The sequence below is a fragment of the Zootermopsis nevadensis genome, unplaced genomic scaffold (assembly GCF_977971745.1).
Source record: "Zootermopsis nevadensis isolate Lab colony 2312 unplaced genomic scaffold, Znev_1.0 Znev_ptg000006l, whole genome shotgun sequence".
NCBI classification, from domain to species: Eukaryota; Metazoa; Arthropoda; class Insecta; order Blattodea; family Termopsidae; genus Zootermopsis; species Zootermopsis nevadensis.
The window spans coordinates 14,601,821-14,614,995 of NW_028259138.1; the positions used below are offsets into that span (position 1 = coordinate 14,601,821).

The following is a 13,175-nucleotide window of genomic DNA, read 5'->3' on the forward strand; positions in this document are numbered from 1 at the left end:
TTTATGCGTAACACCAAAACTTGAACAAGTATTTCTTGAATGCAGTTTCATTCTGAATAAATCTTGTAAAACTGTTAAAGTAACGTGCGTGAAAATCTGCGATTCTCGGCCTATTGTCATTAAATTCATGGATCTGAGTTCCTCTTGAGAACCTAATGGCCTTTGAGGTAGTGAAGAAATCCTCCTCCATCGACTGTCGTATTCACAAGAGCTTGGCAGTGGTCCATATCCAGAGCCAGATGAGTCCTGTTTCTCTGAAATGTGTGGCATTTTGTGACACACTGTATTCATATGGCCAGCACTCCAAGGATCACCCGATTTTGGTGGTTGACCGCAACTTCTGCCATCCTTAACCCGAGGACGCGGCGGCTTCGTCCCACAGACTGGATTGCATGGCGTCCCGCAGTTGCCATGCGCATGGAATTCGCCCCTCGTTCTTCGGAAGAGCGCATCGACATTCATTTGCCCCTCGCCGTAGCCACGGCTCTGTCTAGGCCCCCTATCTGCGAAGGCTTTGCAACACTTAATATTGGTCAAAAAGTTCTCTGACACATTTTATGAATGTGAAACGAGATTTTCACGGCGGTGAGAAGTGTTTCGTGACCTTCGGGGCTGTGTCGCCGTGTCTTCACTCTGCACGGCGTCTGTCGCGTCCATATTGGAAGTCTCCCAAGTCCATGCGTGGGCCAAGCCACAACGCAACTTCGTGAGCGCCGATATTACAAATCGCCGTCTGTTGAGTCTCGCAGAAATGAGAATTGTAAATATCGCACCCTTTGATACCCGGTGTTGTGATTCATATTTCCGGATATTTGGCTCCCTGGTACGAAAATAATCGTAATACATTTTCTTCAGTCTTCTCTCACCTGTGCCCACGAGTGTCACAGTTTTTAGAATTTTCAAAACTGACTTCGTTTCTTGTACAGAATTTGTGTGGAAACGTTTATTTCGAAAATTATTCTGTAAATGATGGAGAGCTTCAAAAACGTCCTCTGGAGTCGGGCTGATTGCGTTTCGCATGGCGTGTGTGTAATCTTGAAGAAAGGCAGCTCTTCGTTGGCATTTGACGCGTTCTAATGAAATGCTGAATCCACGCTTGCCACCCACTTGTTTCTTGTGGCCAGCTTTTGCCCGCCCACGAGAAATGTCTTTTTTGCAAAATGCGGGAAATGAAAGCTTCGATGGAAAGTCCTGGCATGTTCCAGTGTCCGAAGCTGCTCGATGTTTTTTTTTTACTAAATTTGACCTGGACAGTTTATACTGCATGTTCAGTTTTCACTCGTAACATTCCAATACAGAATATTTCCTTTAGTAGACGCTGCAGATCGGAGCATTTGAAAATGTTGTTTAAGAAAGCAAATATTCCAGCCGGGGCCATTGATTTGATTAATTATACTTGAGAACTTTTATCTTTCGTTTCCCGTATTATTTAATAAGCTGAAATCAAGATTTTGTGCCCTTCTAGAATCTGACTTAAGGTCTCTGGTCGATGGAGCTCAGACCCAACCGAGAAGGTGTTAAATAGTGTTTGAGCTAGTCGAGAAATTCCCGTTGTTTTATGGAACTTATTGAAGTATGTCGACGTATGTTCGCGTGTCAGTTGCCTTACTCTTGTAAAATTGGACAATACGTAGATTAACCTTCTTGCGCGTTTCCTTTGGCTAGAGTTTTTACTTATGTGTCAGTCTGTGAATTAAACACTGTTAAATATTAGGAATCGAATCTCTCTAAAATCTCGCAGGATCGGCAGGGCAGGTTCCTGCTAAGCCGACACTCTTTACCCGTTGCCGTATGCACCCAAAACTTGCGCACGCAAGAACTGAGAGGGACGGATTCTTTATTTTCCGCTTTAGGTCTCGAGCGCAAGAGAACGCCGTGTTCATGCATGGATCAGCCCCACCTCGCTTTTTGAGGTGTTGGCGTGACAACTGCCCACTGAGGCCGCCCACCAACAGCCACGACTTAACCTACAGCACCAAGTGGGACCAAGGATTGGAGTAGGAAGAGAGCAAATGACGTTGCTGCAAACAGGTTACAGTTTCCTCTCGCCGAAAGTTCAGCCACGAGGTGTTCGATGTTAAGGGCATTGCAGTCTCCGGAGTTTAAAACATACGACAGGACGAGGTCGGATTCACATGACGCAACTGTCATCGTGGTTTAGTGAAGAGAACGCCCCACAGACGCCCTAGAAGTATATCAACCCCCTTCGCTAACACGACTTAATACAGAGTCGGACACCTCACGTGCTGTGAACCGTTAGGAATTAATGTGTTCAGACTTTTATGATTCACTTTTACTTGTTTCAGGAGATTCTGTCATTTAAAACTTTAAATAAACGGGCAAATGTGCCTCACACATGACCATAAATGCAGTTGTATCGTTTCGTTTGAACCACGAGCATTGAAATAATATTATTATTATTATTTTAGTTAATGCAATTTTGTTTGCGCCCGGTGGCAGTGGTCCTTACACTACACAATTACAACAAAATACATATAATATAAACAAGTACACTCCACCCCTACAAAAACACACTTCCATTAATTAATCACAATACTTTAGAGTAAAATATAAAGTCAGAACATTTCAAGGTAGTTAAATTTTGCGTTTGACCTTGAATTTTTGTAAAACTAATTTTAAAATACTGAAAAAAATTAAATGTTTCCTGACATGCTGAAAAGTTGAAGATGGAACTCTAAAAACCGAAAATGTGCCCTTGGACGCTTTTCGGTTTCAAAAGCTTTCGACCGCCTTCGCAGTGTCTCACCTTCTGCCTCCCGTTCCAGAACCTGCTTCGGCGAAGGGTCTCTGCCCTTCTTTGTGGTTCGTATGTCATCCGTCCACTCTAATACTCTGCCTGATTCTCTCTCCGCCAGTAATTCATCCCCTTCCCATGTTTGCGAATGCCCTGCAGCTGCCATCAGGGTGCTCTTTGGCCTCGGGCATGGTCGTGGTGCAGAAGTCAGGTTCCGACGAACTGCTTCACAAGAGGCGTTGCAGTCTGATTCATGGCGTGGCCTTGGGAAGGAAACTCGTGGAGAACCAGACCCTCCGCGTCATTGTCTTGACTTTTGACCGGACTTCGGCCAATATGCCGACATGCGTCGCGCTCGACTCGAGACATTTAGTGCATGAACCGACGCCTGGCGCCGCAAGATGTCACTCCGTAAAGTAATTAAGAAAAGATGTCCCTGCGCTCGCACAAAAGATTTTGACGGAGACTTCTCTTTGTTTCAGTCCTTCTCGCTGGCAAAGAAGAAGATCGTGCATTACACAACCATGGATGCCCAGAAGAGAGTGAATGCCGCATTTTTGATAGCGTCTTATGTGGTGAGTCTGTTAAGAATATTGTGCAAGGAAGATGGAGAAGTGTTAGTGTAGTCTGTATTCACAGAACTCGTGTTCCGAATGTTAACCATTGCATGTACAGGACTCCAGATAAAGGAGGGAGATGCTGCATTATTTGGCCAGACCCCTAGAATCGAGTCTGGGGTCCCCAATGCACCACCTTGCAGATGACGCAGTTGTGTTTGCAGACGGGTCTGTGACGAGCGGATCACCAGGTTGTGCGTTTATTTCAGATGGAGACGCCATTAAATCCGTTGCAGTTTTTCGCTCAGGTTTTACAGCTGAGGCCCTTGGGCCTCTGAGTAAACTTCCGCGGGGGAAATTCTCACTTTGTGCAGACTCCCTGAGCGGAGGCCAAAGTCAACGCATTCACTTATCTTGTAGCTGTGTACTATCGCACGGTCAGTCTGTAGGCGGGACCTCAGCTCGGTCTAACCTAACCTATCGATGCATCCCAGCAAAACGGCAGCGGGACTGGGGCCACACACGAGGGAACAAATTACGATGAGGTTAACCAGGGACTCCCCCGTGCCTCATTCGCCGTGTTTGGCTACTCCACCCTCACACATGTGCACCCCTTGTAATGCAGTGCAGTGCAGGCCACTTGAGGCCGTGGGAGGAGGTCTTTCGACGTTGAATTATCCTGGAAATGAATTGCAAATTTAACGAGACTACGGTTGAATGTTTCCTTGTGCGTGGTAACGTACAATTTTAATCTCGACGTTTTCAGAGAGCCAGGAGTGCGATGTTCCATTGTACTCTTATTGTGAGCTGACTTCGAAACTGCACACGGAGATGTAGTAAAAGATGTCGATCAGAGAATGCCGTTAGACAGCCAGGCGCCTGGGCTCTCTTCAAGATTGACCTTGTTTGAAACCAGTTATCGTAACTTCCTCGTATGGCCGGCCGGTCATCGATGCAGACTATTAATTGGCTCAAGTAATGGAATTTGGTCAACTTGTGATTCAAGGAGAATTTGAGGTCTGATCTGTGGAGTCTAAGAACGGGCCTGTTGAATCGTAAGATTTTGAGATTTTTACGGCCATGAACTCGTCGATGTTGGTCTTGTGGCCTTCAGGGCTGGAGCTGGCACGTACTTACGAGTCTAAACGACGTTAGAATCCCGAACCACGGCTGCAAGCTTCAGAACATCGGTTCACTGTCTCAGTTTCGAGATAGTAGATGTTTAAAATTTGCAGACCGATTTAGAAGAACGAAAGGAAGACGTTTCGTTGCTTTTATTATGTTAAATGTATTATAACGCTGAGGTGGCATAAAATTTTGCTCGAATCTCGTTCTAGGTGTAAACGTCGCTGTTGCCTGAAATAGCTCTCATTTGCAAGTCGTTCGGAGTCCGGGTCATTTGAAAATTATTGTCATCGCCGAACCAGTCGAACAAGTAAAAATATAACGCCGTCATGTCGGCCGACGGTTTATTTTCCGCCGGCTGTAATTATCGTCTTGTCGAGTGATTATTTGCATTTACCATCCTAATTGGGGCTTTGCTCTGTCTTCAGTCGTCTGTTTTAGTTGCGCAGAAATATTACGTCGGCGTGCACATTGTATTCCGTCTGTCAATTCTTTTTAAAGCGACTTTTCAAACTTTTTTTTTACCAACAAGGACAGATTTTTTCTCTGTAACGTCGTAAAAGCGGTCCTGTCCTTAAGCACACAGACGGGAATGCAGAAGTGGGGCGTTCGACGCCCGAAGCCGTCGACCGCCACAAATCTCCTTCCGCCGGCTTTGTTGAAGCTCGCGTCCCGGAAGCCGAAACCCCGACGCCGGCAAATCGTTTTCGTTCTACTGCAATGATGCAATCTATTGCATCAGCATGTCGAATGAGCATGCGCAGAACGAACCCTTGTTTTACGCCGGTGTATATCGAATCGGCGTAAATGAAAGAAGAATTATGATGTATTTCAGTGGGACGCGTTCCAGGTGTATAGAAATTGAGACCCTCTTTCATAAAATACAAAAAAGAAAATTATATTCATGGACTTGTATCTCAGTTATTCTGTAATAAAAATATAATGACGAGAGGTGCATCAGTTGAAGGTTCTTCCAGAATTATTTTTAAAACAGGAAAGGACGGTCCAAAACTACTAGATTTTTATACAAATGTCCGTGCGTATTCTGTTTTGTGTTACTGTAGTCGCTCGATGATATTTTGAAAAACTCGATTATGAATTTCGAATAGACTGAGGAGAATGACATTAGTCACAGACGGGATAAATTGGAAGAGATTTATCGTCAGCGAGCAGATGTACAAATTATTTACGCTGATATTTACATTTTGTTATGGATACTTTTATTTTATTCGCTCCAATTTCTAGATTAATTAATGCGATAAATTACGTGTGTTGCTGTTTTAAGCAAATTACTGTTGAATAAGCTCATTTTGTTTTACTTGTTTATTTGGATTAGTCCTGACCTTCGTGTACAGATTGAAGCAGCGGAATGAGGCAACTTCTTGTTTTAGTGAATTCTCCAAATACCGCCAAAGAAGCCTTCGCACTTGTTCACGAGGTCCAGTTGATAAAAGCGATTCTCGTGCTGTGAACCAGTGACGTATTTCTATCGATTTCTGTGATCCCTTCCAGGTTAGGGGCGAAGCACTAGTACTCCCAGAATTTCCTGCCCACGTTGCCTAACGAATAGGGGAATTCGGCCTTTCTTGTGTCTGTGACCTGCGTATACAGCGATTTCGTAAGCGATGTTCCTGTTTCACACTACACGAGCTAATTTTATTTAAGATAGCCTTTTTAAATCGGCTGTCACGTTAGTAGATTGCAGGAAGTAGCTAAATGGCTGAGATAAGTGACCGTCTTATCTGCATCCTTTTATCTGAGCTACAAGCTTGTTTAACTCCCGTACGTAATGTCGAAGTTTAGCACAAAGATAAAGGAGAGCCAAGAGGCAGTGGGAACCTTCACAGAATTTGCTCAAATTTGTTTCTTCTTGAGGTAACAGCGTAGAAATGTCAACCATTTGATTGGTCATCTGATTTGCTACTGCGCTAGGTTGAGGAATGAAGTGTCTTAGAAAACTGCGTCAATTAGGAAGGCGAAGGCGAAAATATTTCATCAGCAGACCTCGTTGCTTGTGAAGTTCGTTCTTACGTCATTCTCGTTTCTGAAACACGCGCTGCCCTAGGAGCCCTCGCGTCTCTGCGTTACCAGGAACTAACAAAGAAGTGCGTAGAAAACCCGACGCGTGGTCATTCTGACCTAGTTGTCCGTGGTTCAAGTCTTCGGCATTCCCGACACGACCAAGAAACCAGTAGGCCTAGCAGGCGTCCACATCTCCACCCATTCTTACAACTAAACCCATCGCATATGACGAAAGTTCACTACGAAAAACCCAACAACTCTCACCTAATCATCTGCTGTGTTCTCGTAAGCGGATACTTGGGAGATTGCTGAGCGAGTCAAAGTAGGACTTGGGCTTCTTACGGCCACTGCGTAATATTTGACCTTTCATCGGAGTTCAAATACAGGTCAGCTGGGCGTCCCGAAACCTCCATGGAAAATGTGTGTGTCTTTAACGATTTGTAGAAATAATCAGTTGTAATAGTTCGAAATATTTCCATTGCCTGCCTTTCAACAAGGAATCCACTGCGAAGTCTCCGATAGTTCTGCAGCTCGACACAAGAGAGAATTTGAAGGCCTTTTTAAAATCTTTAAACCTTACTCAGATCGAAACTGGTCGAAGGGCGGCCTGCGATGACGTCGCTTGTATGTAAGCTCTTTCAGCACATCAGCTGTTCAGCTGATTGTTTCTCCGTGTTTCGCGAGTCACAGGCGTGCCCGATTTTCTTCTGAACAGATTTGATTTGATTAAATGTTACGCACGTGCAGAGAATGGGCTGATGTTCCAGAGAGACTTCCCCCCCCCCCTCCTAGTTGTGATACAAACGACGTAAATCATTTTTGCTGCTTTATGCAGAAGTAATCAGGGTCTGAGGCTCGCTGATTGGGACAGCCCTGGGTAGGATGCGAAGCAGGTGCGCCTTGGACAGGCGACCACGCGAGGGTAGGAACAGGATATGTCAGCGTCATGACCTTGTAGCTGATGCAATACTCCGTAAATGTCTGGATGAAGTCTAAGGATTGAAATCCTCCCACTCTTGGATTAGTTTCAAACTTACTGGGGCTTGTAAACGGAAACATGCATTTGGAGGTGTCTGTAGGTCCAGTGCTTAACTCTGCTCGTCATACTAGCGCTTCTACGCCGAGCTGTTCGTTTCCATGTTTTATTTCGCCTTGCTTTTGGTTTGTATTACTGGAAGGCACTTTCGTGACATTTGATTTGCATTCGTTCTCAGTAGATGCTTCTAGGTGAACCCCGAGGGGACGGGGCACATCGTCGTCCATTTAACGAGGTAAACATTAAAGCTGATTCCATGTTTGAAATAACTAGGCAGCAGGCCCCATCGGTATGGTAGTGTATTTTTACCCACATCCGACAATCGGTAGACTGGCCCGTCCAGTTGGAGGAAAACTGCGGGCGGCCTTGCCCTGAAGACCCCGAAGACTGAGCAGATGAGGACCGGTCATTTTTAAAAGGCGTTCGCGATTTATGGCATTCTTCCATCTTGCATGGGTTCTCTCTCTCTCTCTCTCTCTCCCCCTCCCCTCCCCCCCCATCTCCCCTCCCCCCCTTAAACTGAACGCTTGAGAAGAAAGGTGTGCGTTTGAAATGTTTGTAGTGCGTTAAATGTGTTATCACTTTTGGTCCGGACAGCCAAAGTTATTAAAGGCAAATTTACAGCAAAGGCTGTGGTACGCCATTTGTAGTCTGTGTTGTATAATAGAAAGTGGGCCCTTCTTTTTGAAAAGCGTATGGCACCGCTGCACCCGGTATCTCGGGGCCTGCAGCTCACAGTTCTCGGCCAACTTCTGCGAGGATAAGAATTCGTGGAGCTGTACCTCCACTGCCCCACTGCTTAGTTAAGCACGCGGGCAACTTTTCCCTCGCGTACAAACGGCACAACTTCGTTTTTAAGTCGTATAGGCCTGTTTCAGGAAATTGTTTGGTGAAAATCAGCGCGATCTTTATGTCCGTCCGTCTGTCTGCACGCGCTGGTTAAATGACGGACGGAACGCTTACATTTTATTTACTCCTAGAGATAAAATTGCTGTCGCGTGTTGGATGCTGCGTTGGGCGAGTCACAAAACACTCTTACGTAACGTCCTCGGTTTCTGTTCACTGAGTGGAACGCCGTCGAAGAAACAGCTGTTCTCTGTATGTAGGGCAATTCCTGATCAGCGTGTCGGAGACAATATTCATGATGCCCGCAGTTCTGGTGGTGGATATTTCTCCTGTATTCATTGCTCTTAATGCAACGATAACACTGTCGAGGATTCCTCGCCAAATAAAATTCGGGGAAGTTTAATCTTCATCCGATTGCTCTGATTTCGTTGGCGAGTTGTTCTGTGCGCTTTAAGGAGTTGGTTTGTTTTATAAATTCTGTTTAGCGTCGTGCAGTTGAAGATATCCACTGAAACGTTTCTCAAACAGCTTTCTCTAAACGAAGTTCGCGCTCATTGGGTGGGGCTCGAACCCAGTTATTCTGAAGTTATTTCATGTCAGTTTCCATAAATTTCAACGGGTGATTTTACTTATCACGCCTTTGTAAGCCTCGTCATCTCAGGCCTGCGACGGAGCACTGCCCACTACTTACATGACGTCGGAGTTTACTAGCCAATGCAGGTCTGATAAATTTCTACGAGAGAAATGAATGCATCGACTCGGAATGGCCGATACGTGGCAGGGGCGACGAACAGGTGAGTTCGGTTGCGTACCGCGTCCTGAGATGTGCAACATGAATCTCTCTTGATAACTGGACGCCCTGACTGACGTTTTCGTGGTTTTAGACCGGTGGCTCCCAGAGTCTTTTAATCGGAGGCTGCCAGAGATGATGTTCCAAGCCACGCCCACCTGTAAATGTTATTAGTGGCGTAGCAATTTCGGAATATAAGCACTTTTCAGGACTCTGAAATCTTTTCATTACAACGGGACGTTTTGACTATTCATGTCTGTGTCGAGGGCCGCACAAAAATATTAAGCGAAACTGAAGATGGCTGCCTTCTGGGTGTAGTCTGGCAGAAGTTTACCAGCATTTCAGAGGATCTTGCTGCCTTCATAATCAGGGCGATGAGTTTACTCCTGTAATAATAATCTATGATTTACTCCGTCTTCCCTCCGCCCCGTGACAAGTTCCGTCTTTCAGTAATTCTTCCACGCTGTCAGGTTGCCTAACATGCTGTTTCCTGCCTGAATCATCCCTCCACGGCCTTCGTAGTAAAAGGTCTATTACAGGCGAATGCATGAATCACATGTGAAGTCTGGGTTAATGTTGCGGGCCGTAGTTCCGTGTGGATTTGTATCGCCAGAAAATGAATTGCTGCATCCATTTCTCGGAAACGTCGGTGTCTGTCTACCTACTATGGCACTGGCAGTAAGTACGTGGAATTCTTTGTGGGGTTCTTTTAAAAGGCCACACGGCAGGAAGAAATGCGTGTGACCAACATTAAGGCGGAAGGCTGAATGCAGCTGACTCCGGAAGCTGTCCAGCGGAGCCTTCGGGTTCTGTGGCTGAATATTCCGACTTGTTTTACGTAGTTTCGCGTGGACAACTCTTAAAAAAGCAGAGCATTCCCGCGTCCAGTTCACATGCAAGCAACTACTTCCAATGTGGAGCAGGCGCTTTACAATTCCGTTTGCGTTAGTGCAGATAGCAAACGGAGTTCAGTTGCTACGCGCAGGTGTGGCCCGTTGCTTCCTCTGCAGATTGGTGCTTGTAATGAGAACTACTGGGAACCAGGAAAGTGGTTGAACCAGTCTCTGGGTTACGGTCATTGACCGGAGCTCCAGCCTCTCGGGCAGGTCCACCGCCTGACCGACAGACCGACAACTCTCGTCAGGCTTCCGGGTGACGTTGAACTGAAACTTGGCGAACGGTCCCGCGCCTTAGTTCAGATTCAGGACGAAGATTTGGAGAACTCTGAAATAAATTTGAAGGTGGTTGTCTGTAGTAATACAGATAAATAACTTAGAGATCTAAAATACATTTAAAAGTAATACGAATTTATTAAAAATATGGTTTTCGTTAAATTTGTTAATTATATATAATTATTTTATTAAATTATAGTGTTCGTAAATTCTGGTGTCCACTCCGACTTTAAAACATTATTGGGCACTACTGCTGTGACCGAAACTTGTAAAATCAGCGTTTCCATTACGGAACAGAATCCCGTCATCAAGGATCGGCGGTTGGTTGCCTGACCGGCCTCAAGATCTTTCCGCATTTTCGAATTGAATTAATACAGAGAATCCGATAGTCGGGCTACGCGGAAGCTTTGTCTCTGTCGCACCAGCGCCTTCCAAACCGTTATCATTTGCGTAACTAGACATAACGAGGTCGGGGCAACTACAAGCCAAACTTCCTCCCATTGTTCATCGCGTTGCGCCATCGCTAACCTGTAATTTTGCACTCCGGATTGCTTCTTTCCATCACAAATGGTGATGACCACTTCCTGTTTCTTGATAATTACTTCGTCATTTCACTCGGCACCACTCCATTGTAAAACAATTATAACCCCCTAGATTAGTCGTCGTTGCCGTCGCGTTGGAAGAGAGTCTCTGACAAGAGATCTGGCAGCGTCCTGTTGACGACCTTGACCCAATTCCAATTAAGTGATGCCGCACTGTCAGTCGCCGTTGATCGCTGCTTGCCGAGCCAGTGAGGATTTTCAACAGACCAGTAATGCTCGTTCCTCAAACCGACTTGTTTTCTGGAAGCTCCTTCAGCAAACGTCACGTGCGTTGAGGCCATTTCCACGTGGTCACGGGCAGTAACGGGCGAAGTTTTCGTTTCGGAAGAAATAAGTATCACTCCACAACCCATGAACTGCAAGCTTACGAAATTCCACACGAGCTTTGCGCATGCCCGTGCCAACGTTGTTTCGCCAAGAACTTCCGAAAGATAAATGTCGGAATGCGACAAATCTAATTTCATTCTGCCAGTATTTGTGGCAATTTTTTTCGACAGTACTGAACTCCACGAGTCATTCGATGCACAACTCTTGTTTTTTAATGTATATACTAATGTAATATATCTATTTGCAGATAATTTATCTCAAGAAAACTCCAGAAGAAGCATACCGGCCATTGATCGGAGGTACAAATCCACCGTTTCTTCCTTTCAGGTATTGTCATTTTGAGACAAAACATTTCAGTGTTTACACGTGTGTCCGAAACAGGCTAGAGTTATGCTTGTAATCACGTACTAGACTACATGCCCTCTCAACCATGAATATTGCAGTCCACGTATTTATTGCCACGAAAGCCTCCTTCCTCATATCTTTTGTGCAGCATCAACACATTCTTTGCGTATTTTTTACGTTTGTGCACTGTGTGAACACAAAGTTGTAAGCGCTGAAATTTGTTGATTAACTTCAAGAAAATCTTTTCCATAAATTGTCATGACGACTTGCTAAATTTGTATTTTTTTGTTTCAGAGACGCATCCTTTGGAATGTCTGTGTATCACATTACATTAATGGACTGCCTCCATGCTGTATATAAAGCTTTGAACCTGGGTTTTTTCAACTTTGAAGATTTTGATGTGGATGAGTATGAGTACTATGAGGTGAGAGTAGATACGTGCATAGACGTTAGTGTCTTAATTCAATAATCAAGACTGATAAATAGATTAGAGGTTATTAAAACAGATCACAGCATGAAAATCTGAACACTGACTGGAATAATGAATTCTGCGCGGAACTCCTAAGCCCATTTTCCGATTGCACGCGCACTTCCACTGCTTGGCTTGCAGTTGCTGACGTATAAACACTGTTTGCAATGGTGAATTCTTCAGTGTGGCTAGTAGCTTAGATTCAAATTAATATCAGATTTTCCTGTAGCCGATACGTAGCGTGTCCTTTCTGTTTTCTTGTCCAGTATCAAACCTATAGTTTTGAATTTATTGACCAAATAGTGAATGATAGACCTTGGAGGAAAATTAACACCTTGGATTTCTTGTTGAAATGTCCTACATGCATCAGCTGAATCTATTTTTACAAAACTCTCATAGATGAAAATGCATCGTTCAATAGCATACTTACATACCGTCTTGAACACTAACCTGCATGTAGCCTGGACCCGTGAGTTGCTGATAACAGAGTACCCAGGAAGCCCACATCAGATATGCTGTGTGACGGGCAGCAGCGTTGCATTGTATCATCCAAATACAAAACAGCAGCCTGAAACTTTGAGCTGTAGCATGTATCTCAGTAGCCATTCTGTACATTATATTCTTTGTGGTACCTCCAATAAGAAGGCGACAAGTCACCTGTTTACTCAGAAATGATTTTTATTTTGTTTGTTTCAGAGAGTAGAGAATGGTGATCTGAACTGGATTGTGCCACAGAAGTTTCTTGCTTTTTGTGGTCCTCATGCAAAGAGCAAGATTGAAAATGGTTTGTACATTTCTATGGCACTTGGAATTTTACATCCTTTGCACGTGTATTTGGTGTATTGGCCTGTATAGTACACAAGTCTTTTAAATCCATGCATGTGTTTCAATAAAACAATTTATCTTTATTTAAAAAACCACACACAGCAGTGGAATAAATGCACATTATAAGGAAGAGTATGCTCTGTCTGAAGCTGTCCCTCTACAAGATTATTTCTAATTAAAAGGAATGTTACAGGTATTTTATTATTTTGCTGTCATTAGGTTCATATTTTGAGAATCATTGTGACATTTTTAATGCATTCACCTTAAAATGTGAATGCATCATGTAAATGTTTCTTTTCCCTCA

General features: G+C 44.4%; 1 protein-coding gene across 2 annotated transcripts in view; it reads left to right on the top strand.

Moving 5' to 3' along the window:
• The window catches only part of LOC110831150 (dual specificity protein phosphatase CDC14AB), a 29,380-nt gene that overhangs the window by 6,752 nt on the left and 9,453 nt on the right, over positions 1-13,175 (top strand). For both annotated transcript variants that reach the window (XM_022066827.2, XM_022066828.2), the window contains exons 3-6: positions 3,238-3,330; positions 11,480-11,559; positions 11,872-12,001; positions 12,743-12,830. In XM_022066827.2, coding sequence (XP_021922519.1) covers positions 3,238-3,330; positions 11,480-11,559; positions 11,872-12,001; positions 12,743-12,830 — 391 coding nt within the window. The remainder of the gene's footprint in view (positions 1-3,237; positions 3,331-11,479; positions 11,560-11,871; positions 12,002-12,742; positions 12,831-13,175) is intronic.